The sequence below is a fragment of the Malaclemys terrapin genome, chromosome 1, assembly GCF_027887155.1.
Source record: "Malaclemys terrapin pileata isolate rMalTer1 chromosome 1, rMalTer1.hap1, whole genome shotgun sequence".
Classification (NCBI taxonomy): domain Eukaryota; kingdom Metazoa; phylum Chordata; order Testudines; family Emydidae; genus Malaclemys; species Malaclemys terrapin.
This window is the reverse complement of record NC_071505.1, coordinates 121225532-121242510: the sequence shown is the minus strand read 5'-3', so window position 1 is coordinate 121242510 and position 16979 is coordinate 121225532. Positions and strand designations below refer to the sequence as shown.

Here is a 16979-nt window from a genome sequence, read left to right as displayed (position 1 = left end):
ACTGTTATATTTCCTCCAGTAGATCTGAGCATAGCAGGGGCAGAGATCATCCTTTGTTCTGTGTTTGTACAGTGTCCGGCACAACAGAGTTCTGGTCCACGACTGGGGCTCCTAGCTACGACAGTACAAATAATAATAATTCTGGAAATATTTAGGAATCACGTTTGCCTTTTATAGCATATTCTTTTTGAGGGCTTCAAATCACTTTAAAACATTAACTGCTTACAACCCTGTGAAGTAGGATGCAAAAGCGGTGATGGCAACAAGTCATTGGCCTTGATGGGAAAAGAAGCCAGGTTGCCAGATTCCTAATCCTTAGCATTAGCTGGTCCGCCTCTCATGCTAACTCAGTACCAGGTACTATACTAATGAGGAGGAATTGGCATTCAATACATCAGAAAGGCATCATTGCTGGTATCTTATCATTCCTTAAAGGAGACTGTTAAGCCTATTTTTAAAAATATACTTTCCTGTGCTGCTAATAATATAGATTGTTAAAGCTGGGAGAACTTTAGTCATATGACTGGCTGTTTGTGCGTGGGGGGAGGTGGTATTGATTCTTACTAGGGGGAAGTTATTTTTGGTTTGAGGGTGTAGAGCAGCTGTTGGCTTTCTTTGGGTTGGTAACACTTGAATTTTGGTAGAGGTACGTATAGCTTTGCATAGGCCCTTTCTTGTGTGTGTTATACATATAAATAAATAAGTAAAAACATATTGAATACAGACAAATATAATTTTGTGTCAGGGCAAAGGAGAGTCACAGGTAGGAGATTGAAGTGATGGAGCTAAACAGGCTTTCCATGATTCAATGGCTGTGGAAGCTAAGGGGCATTATTGTGGTTGTGTACAACCAGATATGAGGTAAGATCACTCAGTGCATCTTGGCCTTTGGTACAGGAATCCAGGGTTTCTGAGTTGGCTGTGCAGCCAGCAGTAGACAACAGAGCAGTGTTTCCTCAGGAAGGAAGTGTGACCAGAATCAGGAATACATTTGTGGTGAAATTGACTGACTGGGCTGAAAAGAAATGCTGCTGAAGAAGACAGAAGTGGATTACTTAATGAAGCATTTAAAAGAACCCACAAGACCAAAACAAGGAAATAGGGCGGGAGAAGGACTGTAGTTCCCACACTAAGGGTCTCCATTAACTGTGTGACACATGAACACCAGGTGATTCCAAGGAAAAGGAGTGGATGGGAGCCACGTGAGAGAGGAATGTGACTCCATGGAATGTCTTTTCCCCTCTCCTCACTAGTGTGTCAGCATTCCCTCAGTACCATCTGTGACATAAGTAAGGCACTACTGAGGTTCACTGCGTTCCAGTGGCTTCCAGCTGTGAGGAACAGCCTTAAGTTCCAGCAAGAACTCCTTGGTTTATGGTACATCTACGCAGCCCATGGCAGTGAGCCTCCCAGCCCAGGTCAACGGACTTAAGCTCGCAGACCTCGCACTACCGCGCTAAAAAACAGTGTTGATGTTGCAGCTCGGTCTGGAGCTTGGGTTCTGACACCTAGAGTAGGGGGGATGGGCTTCAGAGCCTCAGCCTGAGATGCAGCTTCAGAGTGCTGTCTACACAGCTCTTTTTAGTGTGGTAGCGCAAGCCCAAGTCTTGGAAGGCTCGATTGTGCAGGCTGTGTAGACGTAACCATGGAGTATGGCAGTGGAAAGTGCTCATAGAGTCATAGACTATTAGGGTTGGAAGAGACCTCAGGAGGTCATCTAGTCCAACCCCCTGCTTAAAGCAGGACCAAGCTCAACTAAATCATTCCAGCCAGGGCTTTGTCATGTTACATGGGACATACATACTGTATCAGTTCATCTTCCTGGTCAGCACTACCAACTTTTGTAGATATGCTGGCTGTTGGTGGACACACCACCACCACTGGAGGGGAGATAACCATTTTATGCCTTAATAGCCCCACTCCCCATTAGCAGACTTAGTGTTGTTGGGGCTGTGTTTCTGCTGACAGCTACCTGCTGTTAAATGTGACCCATGAACTATTTAAAAGTGTTATCATCATTTGATTTTTTTAAAATAAACCTGTGCCTAATTTACTCTAAAATGTATCTGTGATATATGGGAGCAGGAACTCCAAAAATAAGGCACAAGTACAAAGTAACTGGTTTGCAGCTGGTGTAAATGAAGCTACCCTGATTTACAATAGGTGAGGATCTGACCCTTTTAATCTATAGGTAACGCCAATTTTTGTACAGCCGACTATTTCCACATTTTGCAGCACAGCGTGAGGGTTCGCAAGACGTTTAATAGGAATGACTCCTCCCAAACAGCTGTTTGTACGTAAAGAAAAGCATTGTACATACTTACAGGAGCATTGCTAAGTTTTTCGTTCAGAGCATGATCCAGTGGAGATGGCACTGGACTGGGAATGAGAAGATCTGGGTTTAGGTCCTGGCTCCGGCCCTGACTTTCTTGTCATCTTGGCCAAGTCACTTCACCTGTTTCCCCTCCCACCCTTTTATCTGTCTTGTCTATTTAGGTTGTAAGCTCTTTGGAGCAAGGATTGTCTTTCATTGCGCGTTTGTGCAGCGCCTAGGAGAGCAGGGCCCTGATCTTTGTTGAGACAAATAGTGAAGAATAATAGAATCTTAGAATTCCACCAGTCCTGTGGGATGAGTTCCATAGAGTAACTCAGAATTCCTTTGAAAAAGTCACTCTCTCCCTGCAAGGCAAGTGGAATTTAAGGCTTCAGCACTATACTTTTAGTGGGCATTTGCTGAGGCTTGCAGTTTTCCTTCCTAGCAGAAAAGCATTAGCTGATCACATTGCCAAGGCAAGGAGCTAATGGGGACCTGTCCCAGGAACCGTGACTGTCAGGAGACTCGTATCCTGGGCTGCCAGACCTGAAACTTCTTGTGGAACTTCTATTTTCCGCATGTTGTTTTGTAGTTCTCATTCTGATGAGACAGTCTATGGCATCAAAATGACACTGGCTAATTAAATGTCAGCAGAATCAGAAGCTGTTGCAAGGCTTTTACACTCAGATTGCCAAGACTGAAACAGAAACCAAGGAGGCACATCACCCTCCCTGCAGCTCATTAGGAGAGTCTATATCTCTACCTTCAACCAGCTCCAGTGTATAGATCCAGTATGGAGGCTGCCACAGGGCCTTGAAACTAATGAGCCCCTGAAAGCTTAAACAAATGTCTGAGGCTGCCGTTCATTGGCAGGTAGAATCCTTGGCAACTTGTTCTGCACCTTTCTTTTCCTATTTTGTTTACATTGGCTTCTAGCTATTACCCCATCATTTAAGATCCAATTCCAAAATGGAATTGAATAATATGGGTCCTAGTGCCCCTGAGGAGTCCCACTGACTTTAGAGAAGCTCCTTGGGGTTGGAAGTGGCCATGCTTAGACCAGTGGTTCTCAAATGTTTGTACTGGTGACCCCTTTCACACAGCTAGCCTCTGAGTGCGACCCCCTTTATAAATTAAAAATCCATTTTTATATATTTAACACCATTATAAATGCTGGAGGCAAAGTGGGTTTGGGGTGGAGGCTGACAGCTCATGACCCCCCATGTAATAACCTCGTGACCCCTGAGGGGTCCCGACCCCCAGTTTGAGAACCCCTGGCTTAGAGGATCCCATTAATAGGCTTGGGTCCAATGCGTGGTGCTTACTTTCATTTCCCTCAAAATTTAATAAGGTCAAATGTATCAGTTGATCTCACATACATCCTCTGTTTGGGGACTATATTGCATTAACATGGAGGTAGACATGATTAACCGGGCAGGGGGTTTCCTATCTCTAACTTCAGTTATCCGGTGTCCATATGATTTGTGGTTCTTAAGATCTCTGTATCTGGGAGATACAGTTTACTGCAGAATAGAGGCCCATAAGGCGTACTAGAGGGAATACCGCTAGTATTAATGTGTGGTTCTGCTATGAAAAGTAGCTGTGTAAGATGCCAGAGAGACTTGCTGCTCACTCTGTGCATCCACAGTCCTATCTGCTCACCTTAGTGACAAAAGTAGATAGTTTGTTACTTTTTTGGGAGAAGGAGCTGGATTTTCTTCTGGCTCCCATTTCACCAGCAGAATTTTTAGCTGAGTTCCTACTGCAGGACCAGTTCCGTATTGGACCAGATCCTCAGCTGGTGTAAATTAGAATAGCTCCATTGCAGTCAACAGAGCTACACTGATTTGTACCAGCTGAGAATCTGTCCCATTGCCTTCATGTTCTGCGCTCGGTTACACTGAAGCCATACTGCCAGTAACAGTGTAACGAAGGGCAGCACTTATCCTGCAGAATCTTCATTACTGGTGGCAATATCTGAACCAGAAAGAACACTGCTCAGCTTTCAGGCTGAGTTTGCAGAGGTGAGAGTTATGGGGAGAAAATCATTCTACCTGTAAAGTGAACAAATCTGATCCAGAAGTCTTTGAGAGACAATAAACGATGAACCCCACAGCACCATTTTAGAGTCACTTTTCAAAGTGGACTGCACTTTGTTACCATAAACCTCAGTGCATAATATTGTCTGCACAAAAATATATGTAATATACCACTGCCATTGTTTATATTGCAGCAGAGGCAATAATAGAAATATACACGGTATTGAATTGTAACCATACTGCCATAGATGAAGTCTTAAATCAGAGGCTGAGCTGGGACTCGTGAGTTACAGGTGATCTGCAAAGGACTTGCATAAAATGGGGTTATTGCCCTTTCGTGGGGAGTGCAATCGTGTTGAAATTTCCAGCTTGCAAACTCTGGTTTAACAGCTGGCTACGTTTTCTTTACATCAAGAATAAGATGGAAAATTACGTAAGACACCAGTAGTATCTCAGGGTAGAAACAGACACTTAATCATGGTGGCTTTTGCTCTCATGCATAGGATTGTACAAACTGGGGTCCAGTTTTTCCACCTGGTGTATGGCTAGTGATGTTAGGATGATTTTTTCCTCTGGATCACCTGCTGAGATGAGGCTGGCACATCCTGCATCATTGATTTGCTGTGATTGCCAAGAGTGAGCATCAGTTGCCCACTAGTCTCTTCTTTCTATGTTTCTATCTGTTGATCATCATTTAGTTGCTGGCTAACACCAATAGCTCATATCTGATGAGTAGGACTAAGATGTGTCTGTCTAGGATGAAGGTTGCACCTCGACCGCTCACTTTCCTTTGCTTTCTTAGCATATGCTGCTAATTCATAGCTGGCTGGTTCAAATATTGTCCAGATGACTGCAGTAAAGAGGTGGGATTTGGAAAGGGAATATCATCACATTTTGTTTTGCCTAGTCCTCTCCCCATTACCAAGCCCTGAAAACAGCTATTCTGTTTTTTGTTCTGTTAAGTGGATGGATGAGGCAAAAGTCCAGCAGAACTATTTAAAATAGTGGGAAGGCTGTGCCATACTGGCTGCTGGAAGAAGCATCTCGTCTGCTCTCCTGCTCCTTTCTTTCACGTGGTCAACTCCCCACTCCTGCCTCACCTTCCAGTATGTGCATAACAATCCCCACTGGTGAATAGAAAAAGGCGAGTGAGTTTGGACAGTTGTGAATTCTCTTTGCAGGGCTCAGCTGCCTGTTCTCCACTTTAATCCAATTTGTCTTTGGGCAAGAAAACTTCTGTCAAGAAGTAGTTTTCTGTGCTTTGAGAAGTACCTGTTTAAGGAGGTTGGGATACGAACAGGATTTGCCATATAATTTGGAGGACCCGAACAAGAGCATGGTCCCAAGCAGGAGATATCATGCCATAAGTTGCACTTGTCTTGCTGCCAGAGCAGGGGAGGTTGTCTGGCAGTAACCTTTTTCCTCTGCTTCCAGTCCCACGGCTGTAGAAGGCGGCAAGGCCATCCCAAGACTTAGAGAGGATGTGGGGCCCCCAAAAGAGCAGGGTAGTAAGCAGCTGCCTACTTTGCTTGTGTGGATATTTAAATTACTTTTTTTTTTAGACTCTACTTGTTGGACAGCTGTAGATCGAGAGATTGCAGAGAAGTGCTATTTCCCATTCTACTTCTGCTTAGTATAAGAAAAGAAACCAAAAGAGGAACATGCTTTCAAGCAATAGAATTGAGAGCTCCTGGAAGGGAGATGCTTTCTTTTCTCCAGTTTTTAATATATTGTCCTGGTGGCCTTCATGAGGAGGAGAGAGAAGCTCTTCAACTCTTTAGGTGGGGAATCCTGTGGGTAGGAACCTACCTCTGCTTGGGGTGGGCACTGCTTTCTGCTGGCTGGATGCTGCTCAGTGTACTGGGCTTTCAGATGAGCCCGTAGCATCCACTTATTCTGGGCACTTTGGTTCATTGGCCTCTCAAAGAAGTTGCAAGTGATTGAGGTCTTTCCCCTTACAGTGGCTGTGAATTAGCCCTCCCCCCCATTGGTAAGGAGGGGGTCTTCCCAGTCCTGTCTCCACTCCTCTTCGTCCTCCACCTCCCCTCATTCATTCTTTGCTCCTCCTTCATCTCCTAGTTCTTTCCCTCTTGCATCCCATCCACCTCCTTCACTCACATAGTTCACAGAGTTTAGTCTAAGAAGGCTGCTATGCTACGGCCTGATACTCACACTTCCTCCCCAAGTGAATTTTGTTTTGTCATGAAACAAATTTTAGCTACGGGCCTGAAAATAGTTTCCCACAAACTTTGCTAGTAAAAGGGGTGATGAATAAGACAATTTGCAGTTGGGTTTCTAATTCACTGAAGTATGTGGAAATAATTTTTCCTGGTCTTCATGCTGCTCTCATCAGGCATAAAAGAAGCAGAGGAAACATGACTTCAAAATGCTCAGAGTGTTACAAACATTATAACAAGAATAATTTGTACTTGACTACAGTAGTGTCTCTCATGTGAGAATGTCAGTGTTTCACAGGCTTTAATTCTTCCTACCTTGTAGGCTAGATAATTTATTCCCATCTTACAAATGTGGAAACGGAGGCCCAAAGCGGTTAGGTGATTTGTCAGAGGTTACACAAGAAGTCTGGGAAAGTCAGCAGTTGAGAATCCAAGGAGCCTGGACTTCCAGTGCCTGGCTGATATCACAAGCTGCCAGGGGAAGATTGGCTCTGAACTCTTTCAACTACTAAATACTGTATAATCATCTGAATTAAAATCTCTTAATACTTGATTCTAGGGTCTCCCTTTGCTCAATCCCAGCTGTTCCCAATGTTTGTTAACAGATTGTTTGCTTTTGGTAAAGTACAAAGGTGTTGCTCTATGAAACTGTAATGACTTTTGGAAAGGAAGCTGTCCTGTGCGTTGGTGAAAGCTCTGTTCAATTCTTATTGGAACATGGGGAGTTGAGAAGTCATCATTACTGTTTATCAGAGCCAGCTGGAATAAAAATTTCTGCTTAATTATGTTTAAGGTGATACTTCAGTTTTTCTTTCTTTCTTCACTAATGGCGCTCAGTCTTTTCTCTCCCATATACAATGAATTGGCCTATGAGCACCCCTGTGCTCCCATGTCCCATTGCCCTGTGCCTCATTTTCTCTCTCCTGTCCTTTTCTGTTTTCTTCTTATCTTGTTTTTTACTCTTTTTTTTGTTTGTTTTGTTTTCTAGTCCTTTTTGTCTCTCCGGTTCCTTTCCTCAGTGGCTCCTCTTCCTCATTCTATCTCTCAGCAGAAAGCTAAATGTTCCTTGGATTGGCAGGAGGGACCATCAATGGTGATGCTGTGGTACCAAATCTTATGCAGCTTGGTGGCTCTGTTGAGTTACCAAGAGGGCTGGGGGGGCGGGGGGGGGGGAAAGGGATAGCTTGCACATTGTTCCCTAGAGCCGCCTTCTTTAAGAGGCAGTGCACAAGCAGTAGCAGCTTTCAAGGATCTATCTGCTTCTACTCACAGCTGCAGGAGCATTTTTGCAGTAGCAAGGTGGGACAGATCTGAGATTATGCAGTTTACTCTGCTGCTCTCATTTGATCCCTTTCACCCTGGATAAATTCCAGTGTTATGTAGGTTGGCAACACAGTCTGATAACCAGTGGAATAACTGTGAAAATGTTTTATGAATAATGTAAATAGGAGAATTGTTTCCAGTTTATAATATAATTTCTTAATAGTAAGTGACGTTAAACATTATACATCCTAAATTATAAACACTTCTAGACACAGAAGCTGTTTTTGTTTGTATTGGTTTAAAAACATAAGAATGGCCAGACTGCATCAGACCAATGGTCCATCTAGCCCAGCATCCTGTCTTCCGACAGTGTCTGGTGCCAGATGCTTCAGAGGGAATGAACAGAACAAGGCAATTTATTGAGTGATCCATCCCCTGTCATCCAGTCCCAGCTTCTGGCAGTCAGAGGTTTAGGGACATCCAGAGCATGGGGTTGCATCCCTGACCATCATGGCCAATAGCCAATGATGGACCTATCCTCCAGGAGTTTATCTAATTCCTTTTTGAACCCAATTATACTTTTGGTCCTCACAGCTTCCCCTGGCAATGAGTTTCACAGGTTCACTGTGCCTTGTGTGAAGGTGTACTTCCTTATGTTTGTTTTAAATCTGCTGCCTATTGATTTAATTGGCTGACCCCTAGTTCTTGTGTTATGTGAAGAGGTAACCCTCTCCACTCCATTCATGATTTTATAGGCCTCTATCATATCCCCCCTTAGTCGCCTCTTTTCTAAGATGAACAGTCCCAATCTTTTTAATCTCACCTCATATGGAAGCTGTTCCATACTCCTAATAATTTTTATTGCCCTTCTCTCTACCTTTTCCAATTCTAATATACCTTTTTGAGATAGGGCAACCAGAACTGCACACAGTATGCAAGGGGTTGGTATACCACAGATTTATATAGTGGCATAATGATCTGTCTTATTACTTGTCCCTTTTCTAATGGTTCCTAACATTGTTCGTTTTTTTGACTGCTGCTGCACATTGAGTAGATATTTTCAGAGAACAATCCATGATGACTCTAAGATCTCTTTCTTGAGTGATAGCTAATTTAGACCCAATCATTTTGTCTGTATAGTTGGGATTATGTTTTCCAACGTGCATTACTTTGCATTTATCAACATTGAATTTCATCTGCCATTTTGTTACCCAGTTTAGTGAGATCCTTTTATAACTCTTCACAGTCAGCTTTGGACTTAACTATTTTGAGTAATTTTGTATTGCCTGCAAACTTTGCCGCCACTTTGTTTCCAGATCATTTATGGATACATTAAATAGCACTGGTCACCGTACAGATCCTTGGGGAATCCTATTATTTACCTCTCTCCGGTGTGAAAACTGACCATTTATTCCTACTCTTTCTTTCCTGTCTTTTAATCAGTTACTGATCCATGAGAGGACCTTCCATTACTATTCCTGTTATGCCTTGACTGCTTACTTTGCTTAAGAGGTTTTAATGAGAGAACGTGTCAAAGGCTTTCTGAAAGTTCAGTTACACTACATCTACTGAATCACCCTTGTCCACCTGTTTGTTGACCCTCTCAAAGAATTTTAATAGATTGATGAGGCATGATTTCCCTTTCCGAAAGGTGTGTTGACTCTTTCCCAAGAAATCATATTCATCTATGTGTCTGATGCTTTTGTTCTTTACTGTAGTTTCAACCAATTTTGCCTGGCACTGAAGTTAGGCTTACTGGCCTATAATTACCAGGATCGCGTCTGGAATCTTTTTTTAAAAATTGGCATTACATTAGCTATCCTCCAGTCACTTGGTACAGAGGCTGATTTAAGTGATAGCTTACCTACCACAGTTAGTAGTTCTGCAATTTTATATTTGAATTCCTTCAGAACTCAAGACAGAATTTAAAGCACTCTTCCCCAGGAATTAAAACATATAAGATAAAATCTACAAAACTTTTATTCAGCACGTTTCCAGGGAACTGACTCTCTCAGAAGAACTCAAGACATTTTACCCAGTTATTTGGTAAGATACCAGGTCTGACTCCCATTAACACCAAAGCCCCTTTACACCCTTCTGGCAGTGGAAAGGGGCCTTAAAGTTGGCATAAATTATATTTACATTCACTTTTGCACATTTGTTTTGCTATAGTGGTATAAAGGAACTATAATATAAATTGAGACTCACGTCCACCATCTATATCAACCTGTTGTTTCTAACACCTATTTATATGACCCCTCCCACCTCACCAAACCTCCTTTAGAACCTGATGGATCCAAACCCAGTGAAATCAATTGGCATTTTTCAATTGATTTCACTGGGTGCTGTATTAGGCCCCACATGCCAGCGAGAAAGAATGTGCTCTCAAGCAACCCCAGAAGGTTAATGAATTAGGACAAAGAGCTGACATACAATGCTTGACAGTGTGTGGAAGGTGTTTGTTTTACAAAGATAATGGAAGGTGAAAAACTACTTCTGAAATATCATTTTCCTAACAATTTTTCAATGTACATTTTCTGTTTGCAAGACAATCTGGTATCTCAACTCAATAAACCATATGAATTTCAACAGATTTTAAATCACTTTTGATTTGATAACATTAGAATAACTGCATTTTTCTTCAAAGATATCTTGATGTAAAACAAAACATATTTTGTTTTGACACTTTACTGCAGTGTTTTCCAAAGTCCTGAAAGCTAATAACCCTTCAGGAAATTGACCAGTATGTCCTTTCATGCAACTTGCTAAGGTCTAACCATCTTATTTCATACACCTTCTGCAGCTGCTATACACCCCCATCCCTCCCCTCGCACCCCCTGCAAAAAATGGAGAAGTCTGCCCATGCACCACCATTGGCTAACTCTGGAGGGCATGCCCCACTCCTGGGAAACTCTGGTTTGCTGTATAATAGAATCACAGAAGTTAGAGATGGAAAAGACCATTCCCTCTACATGCCAATGCAGGACCGTCCCCTAAAATACATTTCCAGTGCTTTGTATCAGCACTCCATACCACACAAACTTTCTTTGTTTAAGTTATCAGTTTGTGACTACATTATCACTGTTATTACTGTGGCCTTGATCCTATGGAAAGCTCTGCACGGATGCAAGGGCTGCTGGCATAGAGTGCTTTATGCATCTGGCCCTGTAAGTTCTTTACATAACAAATGTACAGGCATGAAGATAGAGCTATAGACAATGTTATGGTTTGCTAAAGTAAGAGACTTGTGCTATCTTGCCTTTATTCTCTCTCTCCTATTGGGTTTCTATCTTTTAAATGTGGACCTTGGCAGGTTGTTGCCAGTACCATGTGTTAGTTCATTTTATAATTATATTTTATATATATTCTAATGCCCAGGCTCCCCAGTCATGCGCCACGTACCCCATTGTGCTAGGCACTGTATAAAGACAAAACAAAAATACAGCCACTGCCCCCAAAGAGCTTACAATCTAGACAAGACAACAGAAGGATATAGATAGACAACAATCCTATGACTACTGAGATTGTGTGTGACTAAGAACATGTTACATCGAACCACGGTGCACAATTTTAAAATGATTTTCCTTTTGCTCTGTCAGGGCTCCTTAAATTGTGTCAGCACTTCCCAGTCTTTCAAGAATGTTCTTTATTAGCAGCACTCAGACCATCGTTGAAATCCCAAACCTACTCTTCAGATCATTTTGCCTCTCTCCAATATTAACTTTGGCCTTGTCAGTACCCCATTCAGCAGTCAGTCACAACGGTGTAGCTGCACCAGTGTAAACCCCACGAGTGGACAAGAAAAGCCACCATTTATACTAGTTGAGTTTACCCTCATTTCAGTCCTACTCAGATTTGCTCTCCTACAGCTTTAAGGTTGCTGCCCACTGCCTGCTGAATCCCAAATGTTGTTGTTATAAAGCCTAGGAGCTCCAGTCAGGGCTCAGGACTCCATTGTGCTAGGCACTGTACAAACACTGAAGAAAAAGACGGTCCCTGCCCCAAAGTGCTTGCAGTCTAAACCAAGTGTAGTCAAAGCCTTTGTTTGCCCAAGTTTTCAGAGAACCTGGATGTTCTTCGCATGCACAATGATCTGATAATGAATTATATAAAGGTTTTCAATTGGTTCTGAGACTGCATTTCTCAAAACCATTAATGATCTGCTAATATACTTATTGTACCCAGTATTTCTGTTCACCTGACACAGTGACTCATTGCCATCACTAGAGATATTCAAGGCTACACTTGATCTCCATCTATAAATCAATGATTGGGTATAAAACAGTCAATCCTGTCACAGCGCAGAAGAAATGGGATAGAGGTTCCTTCTAGCCCAAATGATTCTATGATTAATCTGAGCTTCAGTTATTGATACGTATCATGGGATATGTTTACAGTAAAATGTGAAAAGTTTAAAACACAACTATAATAAAAGGAAAGTGCTATATTCTGAAAGTTCACATGGTTGGTATGAAACATTTCCTATACTGTGGCAGTGCATGTTCTAATACATTTATAAGTGAAGCTTTTCATTATGTTGATGGACATTGGTGAATTTATAGATGGTTAGTAGTCACATCTTGCTGCAAACCAGCATCATTTTTAAGACTTGGACTTCCAGTCATAAGAAATTGTAAACCAATTTCCAACTTTTTTTCTATTATAGAGAAGAAATTCTTAATGGTTAACAGCGGAGGAAAATGGTCAATATAGAGGCAAAGTTTTTCTGTATTAGAGCAAGATGAAAATTTGCTTCTATTGGTAATAATTCATCACCCAAGGCAGTTCTCTCTTCAGTTGTGTTCATTCTGTCTCAAATTAAAGGTACAGCCAAAATAGAGGGCCATTGGAGATGGGAAATAAAAAATTATTTAATCACAGAGACACTTCTGTATGAGGAGAGAGTAGTTTTTTTCCCTTTGTATTTGAAAAGGAGACAAGAGAGGACAATATACTGATATATACAGCATGATAAATGGTGTGGAGCAGTGGTTCTCAAACTTTTGTACTGGTGACCCCTTTCACATAGCTAGCCTCTGAGTGTGATTCCCCCCTTACAAATTAAAAACACTTTTTAATATATTTAATACTATTATAAATGCTGGAGGCAAAGCAGGGTTTGGGGTAGAGGCTGACAGCTCGCAACCCCCCATGTAGCCTGTTGAACTCATTTCCACAATATATCATTGAGGCCAGATCTTATTGCGCATAGGAAGATCTGAAATTTACTTGGGAATATGTTGGATTCTCCTTTACTTGAAGGCTTTAAATCAAGACTGGATAGCTTTCTAAAAGATATACTATAGCTCAAACAGCAAATATGGGCTTGCTCTAGAAATTACTGGATGAGGTTTTATGGCTGCTATGCAGGAGGTCAGTCTACATGATCACAATGGTCCCTTCTGGCCTTAAAATCTGTGTAAAACTATGAGTAATGAGAATATCCACAGTTGTATTAGAATAAAAAAATGCATAAGGGATCTAAACCCTTCTGCTTCGTGGCATAAAACAACCACTGATTGACGGATGGGGGAGAAATTTTCCCTATTGGCAGGTTACTCCATAATTGTCTACTGTGTAATTACTTGCATCTTCCTCTGAAATATCTGCTTCTGACTGTTTTCAGAGACAGGGAACTGGACTAGATGGACCAGTGAGCTGATCCAGTGTAGAAATTCCAAAGCTCCAGCCTAGGGGCAGAACAGCATTTTATTCAACCACAAAGTCATAGGAAATACGTTTTTCTGGTTGGGTTTTTGTTTGTTTTTTTCCCATTCTCTTATTTTCTGATGAATCATTTAATATTTGTCATTTTTACTTTGTAAGTACATTCCCAGATTAAGAATAAATTCAATTTGTCCACTGGTTCTTGGCAACCTCAATGTACTGGATAAATTGCATACATATGAGTTGTTATTAGATTAAAAAATGGAGGGATGAGGTTTGCAAATATCCTAGCAATAAGCTATCCTTTTCAGACACAGATAGTGTAACATTTGTTCACACCTGTGTTACTGCTAGAATGGATTATTGCCCCTCTTTGGGGCTATAAAATCTAAATAAATTAACAATCTGATAGCGTTGGCGCTTAGAGTTCCAAACTACATTCTGTAATGATCATCATCAGTTTACAGCCTTGTTACATCAGTCACTTTGAGGAGGGTAGGTTTAAGTCTTGTACTATGCCCCCTTACTAGAGCACTGGACTTGGACTCAGGCGAACTGGGTTCTGTTCCCAGATCTGCTACTGTCCTGATGGATGATCTTTGGCAAGTCATTTCACCTCCCTGTGCCTCGGTTTCCCCATCAGTCCAATGAGGCTAATGATACTGACTTCTTTTGTAAAACGCTTTGAGATCTATTGATGAAAACTGCTACAAAAGAGCTATTTGCCATCTTCCATAGCAGCTCATCAGTTTTTAAAATTAGGTTCAAGCTTCTCATTAGGTAAAGGACTTGTACTATAACTTCATGAGTCTATTTGCTGTTGTCTCAATAACAACAAACCATTTGCATTTCAGAAGACCTTTAAACATCTAACAAGACCTAAAGTACTTTATTGAATATATACCAGGGGTTGGCAACGTATGGCACGCGTGCCAAAGATGGCAGGCAGCAGCGTGCTATTAAAAATCCTGCCCAGCCTGGCCCAGCACGCTCTTCTCCACCCTCCGCCCCCCCTCCCTCCCGCGGGGGCAGGGGGCAGAATCTTGGTCCTGCCGGCTCCCCTGCCTCTTCCCGCAATGTGCTGGGTTCCTGCCCCTCCTCCTCCTCCTCCGTCCCTCCCTCTCTGCCGGACGAATAGCTGATGGCCCTTGCGAGGGAGGGGATGGGGGAGGAGTGAAGTGAGGGTGCTTGCTGCTCCCGGCAGAGGCAGAGAAGAAGTGGGGGCAGGGCCTTGGGGAAGGGGGGGGTGGAATAGGGGCATATCCCCTCCAGCCCCCTGCTGTGAGCACCCCACACCCCCAGCCCTCTGTCCTGAGCCCTGCACCCTGCACACACCCCAGACCCCTGCCCTGAGCGCTGAGCTCCCACACACACACCCAGCCCTCTGCCCTGAACCCCCTTCACACACACCCAGCCCTGAGCCCTGCAGCCCCGCACACACCCCAGACCCCTGCCCTGAGCCCTGTACTCCCCTCACACACACCCAGCCCTCTGCTTGACTCCTTCACCCCACCCACAACCCCAGCCCTGACTCTGGCACCCCCACACATACCCAGGCCCCTCACACCCCATGCCCTGACACCTGCACCCCCTCACATTCCCCAGCCCTCTGCCCTGACTCTTGCACCCCCCCACATACCCAGTCCCCCCCACACCCTGTGCACCCCCCCACATCTCCACCCCCACCCTGAGCAAACGGGAGCTCCTGCACTCCCCCCCCACACACACACACACATTCCCACCTGCACCCCTTGCACCAAATGGGAGTTGCCCAGGTAAGCAGTCCACACCCAAATCTCCTGCCCCAACTTTGAGTCCCTTCCCTCATTCTAGCTCCTGGCCAGACCCTACATCCCAACTCCCAGCCTGCTCCTTCACCCCCAGCCCTGTGCTCAGTGCACTCCCACCCTCAGCTCAGTGCAGAGAGAGGAAGAGAATGGGCCAGAACCAGGGAGAAGGTAGGTACCCACTGTATATGGGCAGGATCAGGACCCCAGACCGGCAGTGGGCTGAGCGGGTCCGGCAGCCGGGATCCCGGCCAGCAGGAGCCGGTGGATGGAACCCCTGAGTGGCAGCGGGCTAAGCCGCTCAGCCCACTGCCGGTCTGGGGTCCCGGCCGCCAGCCCCGCATAGCCCGCTGCCGGTCTGGGGTTCTAGCTGCTGGACCCTTGCCAGCCAAGGTCCCGGCCGCAGGCCCCGCTCAGCCCGCTGCTGACCTAGGTGAACAGAACCCCAGACCAGCAGCGGGCTGAGTGGGCCGGCAGCGTAAGGTCAACATTTTAATTTAATTTTAAATGAAGCTTCTTAAACATTTTGAAAACCTTGTTTATTTTACAATACAACAATAGTTTAGTTATATAATATATAGACTTATAGAGAGAGACCTTCTAAAAACATTAACATGCATTACCGGCACATGAAACCTTAAATTAAAGTGAATAAATGAAGACTCGGCACACCACTTCTGAAAGGTTGCCGACCCCTGATATATACACTATATGAGTCATTTTGCCCAACATGGAGATGCAGCTGTCTCTGGGGTAGGAAAACATCAGTTATTTAACAGGACCAGGAGCACCGCACAACAGCATATTGAAGAATAACTTATCCATTTGAAATCATGGGGGAAAGTTAGAATGTAATTACCTACTTTGGAAAAGCAGCACTGTCAAAGGTATGCAGATGTTGTATCTGAACTTAACTGGGCAGTGCTGCTGTTCTAACTTTTTGATGTCTCTGAAAAGCCCTCCAAAAAGACATGGACTGCTGGCAGAGTTGGCATTCGTAAAACTTAGCTGAAGACTTGCTTATTTAAACTGGCTTTTTAATACCAAATTATTTATGTGGTTATCAGCAAATGGCATTTTGGGTTATTATTTACAGAAAGACGCCCATTGGGATATGTTTGGAGGGTGGGTGTAAGTGGAGATGGTAAACCAGAGAACAGGAAATAAATCAGATGTCGTCTTTTTCTAGTTGGCTCGCCACAATAAAACATTGCAGCAGATGCTGAAGCCAGGGTCTGATCCAGATGAAGGAGATGAAGCCTTGAAGTACTATGCCAATCACACAGCACAAATTGAGGTAAAGAATTGCTCACCAATAGGGAAACTATTGTGGTCTGAGGCCAGTTTGCTTCCTACTAGAGCTTCTCATTTCGATTTCTCGTGAAGAACAAAACATATTTAAATAGGGTAGCTTATTTTGAAAGGGAAAAAGCTGAGTAATATCATACTGGGGAAGGGAAAAAAGGCCTGGATATTCTTTAAAATTGGCTTGGTGTATTTCAAACAATTGTCCTACTGTTGCTCCCCTGTGGGATACGGAACATTTTTTGTTATGGAAATGACGACTGGGGATAGCAGCAGTGTCTTAGAGACAAGAATAGTAGCACGTCAGTCACATAAACCCTGCTTTTCAAGCTAAGGAGGTTTATGGATCAAATGAGAATTTTGGCTGTGGTTAAAAAGAAGTTTTTGAAATGGTGTGAAGATTCCGTGCAGTCTTTGCCTAACAGGA

At 43.4% G+C, this 16979-nt stretch overlaps 1 protein-coding gene across 3 annotated transcripts in view; it reads left to right on the top strand.

Moving 5' to 3' along the window:
- Window positions 1-16979, top strand: part of ITPR2 (inositol 1,4,5-trisphosphate receptor type 2) — a 352852-nt gene that overhangs the window by 277667 nt on the left and 58206 nt on the right. For all 3 annotated transcript variants that reach the window (XM_054037167.1, XM_054037158.1, XM_054037175.1), the window contains one exon: window positions 16437-16544. In XM_054037167.1, the coding sequence (XP_053893142.1) occupies window positions 16437-16544 (108 nt within the window). The remainder of the gene's footprint in view (window positions 1-16436; window positions 16545-16979) is intronic.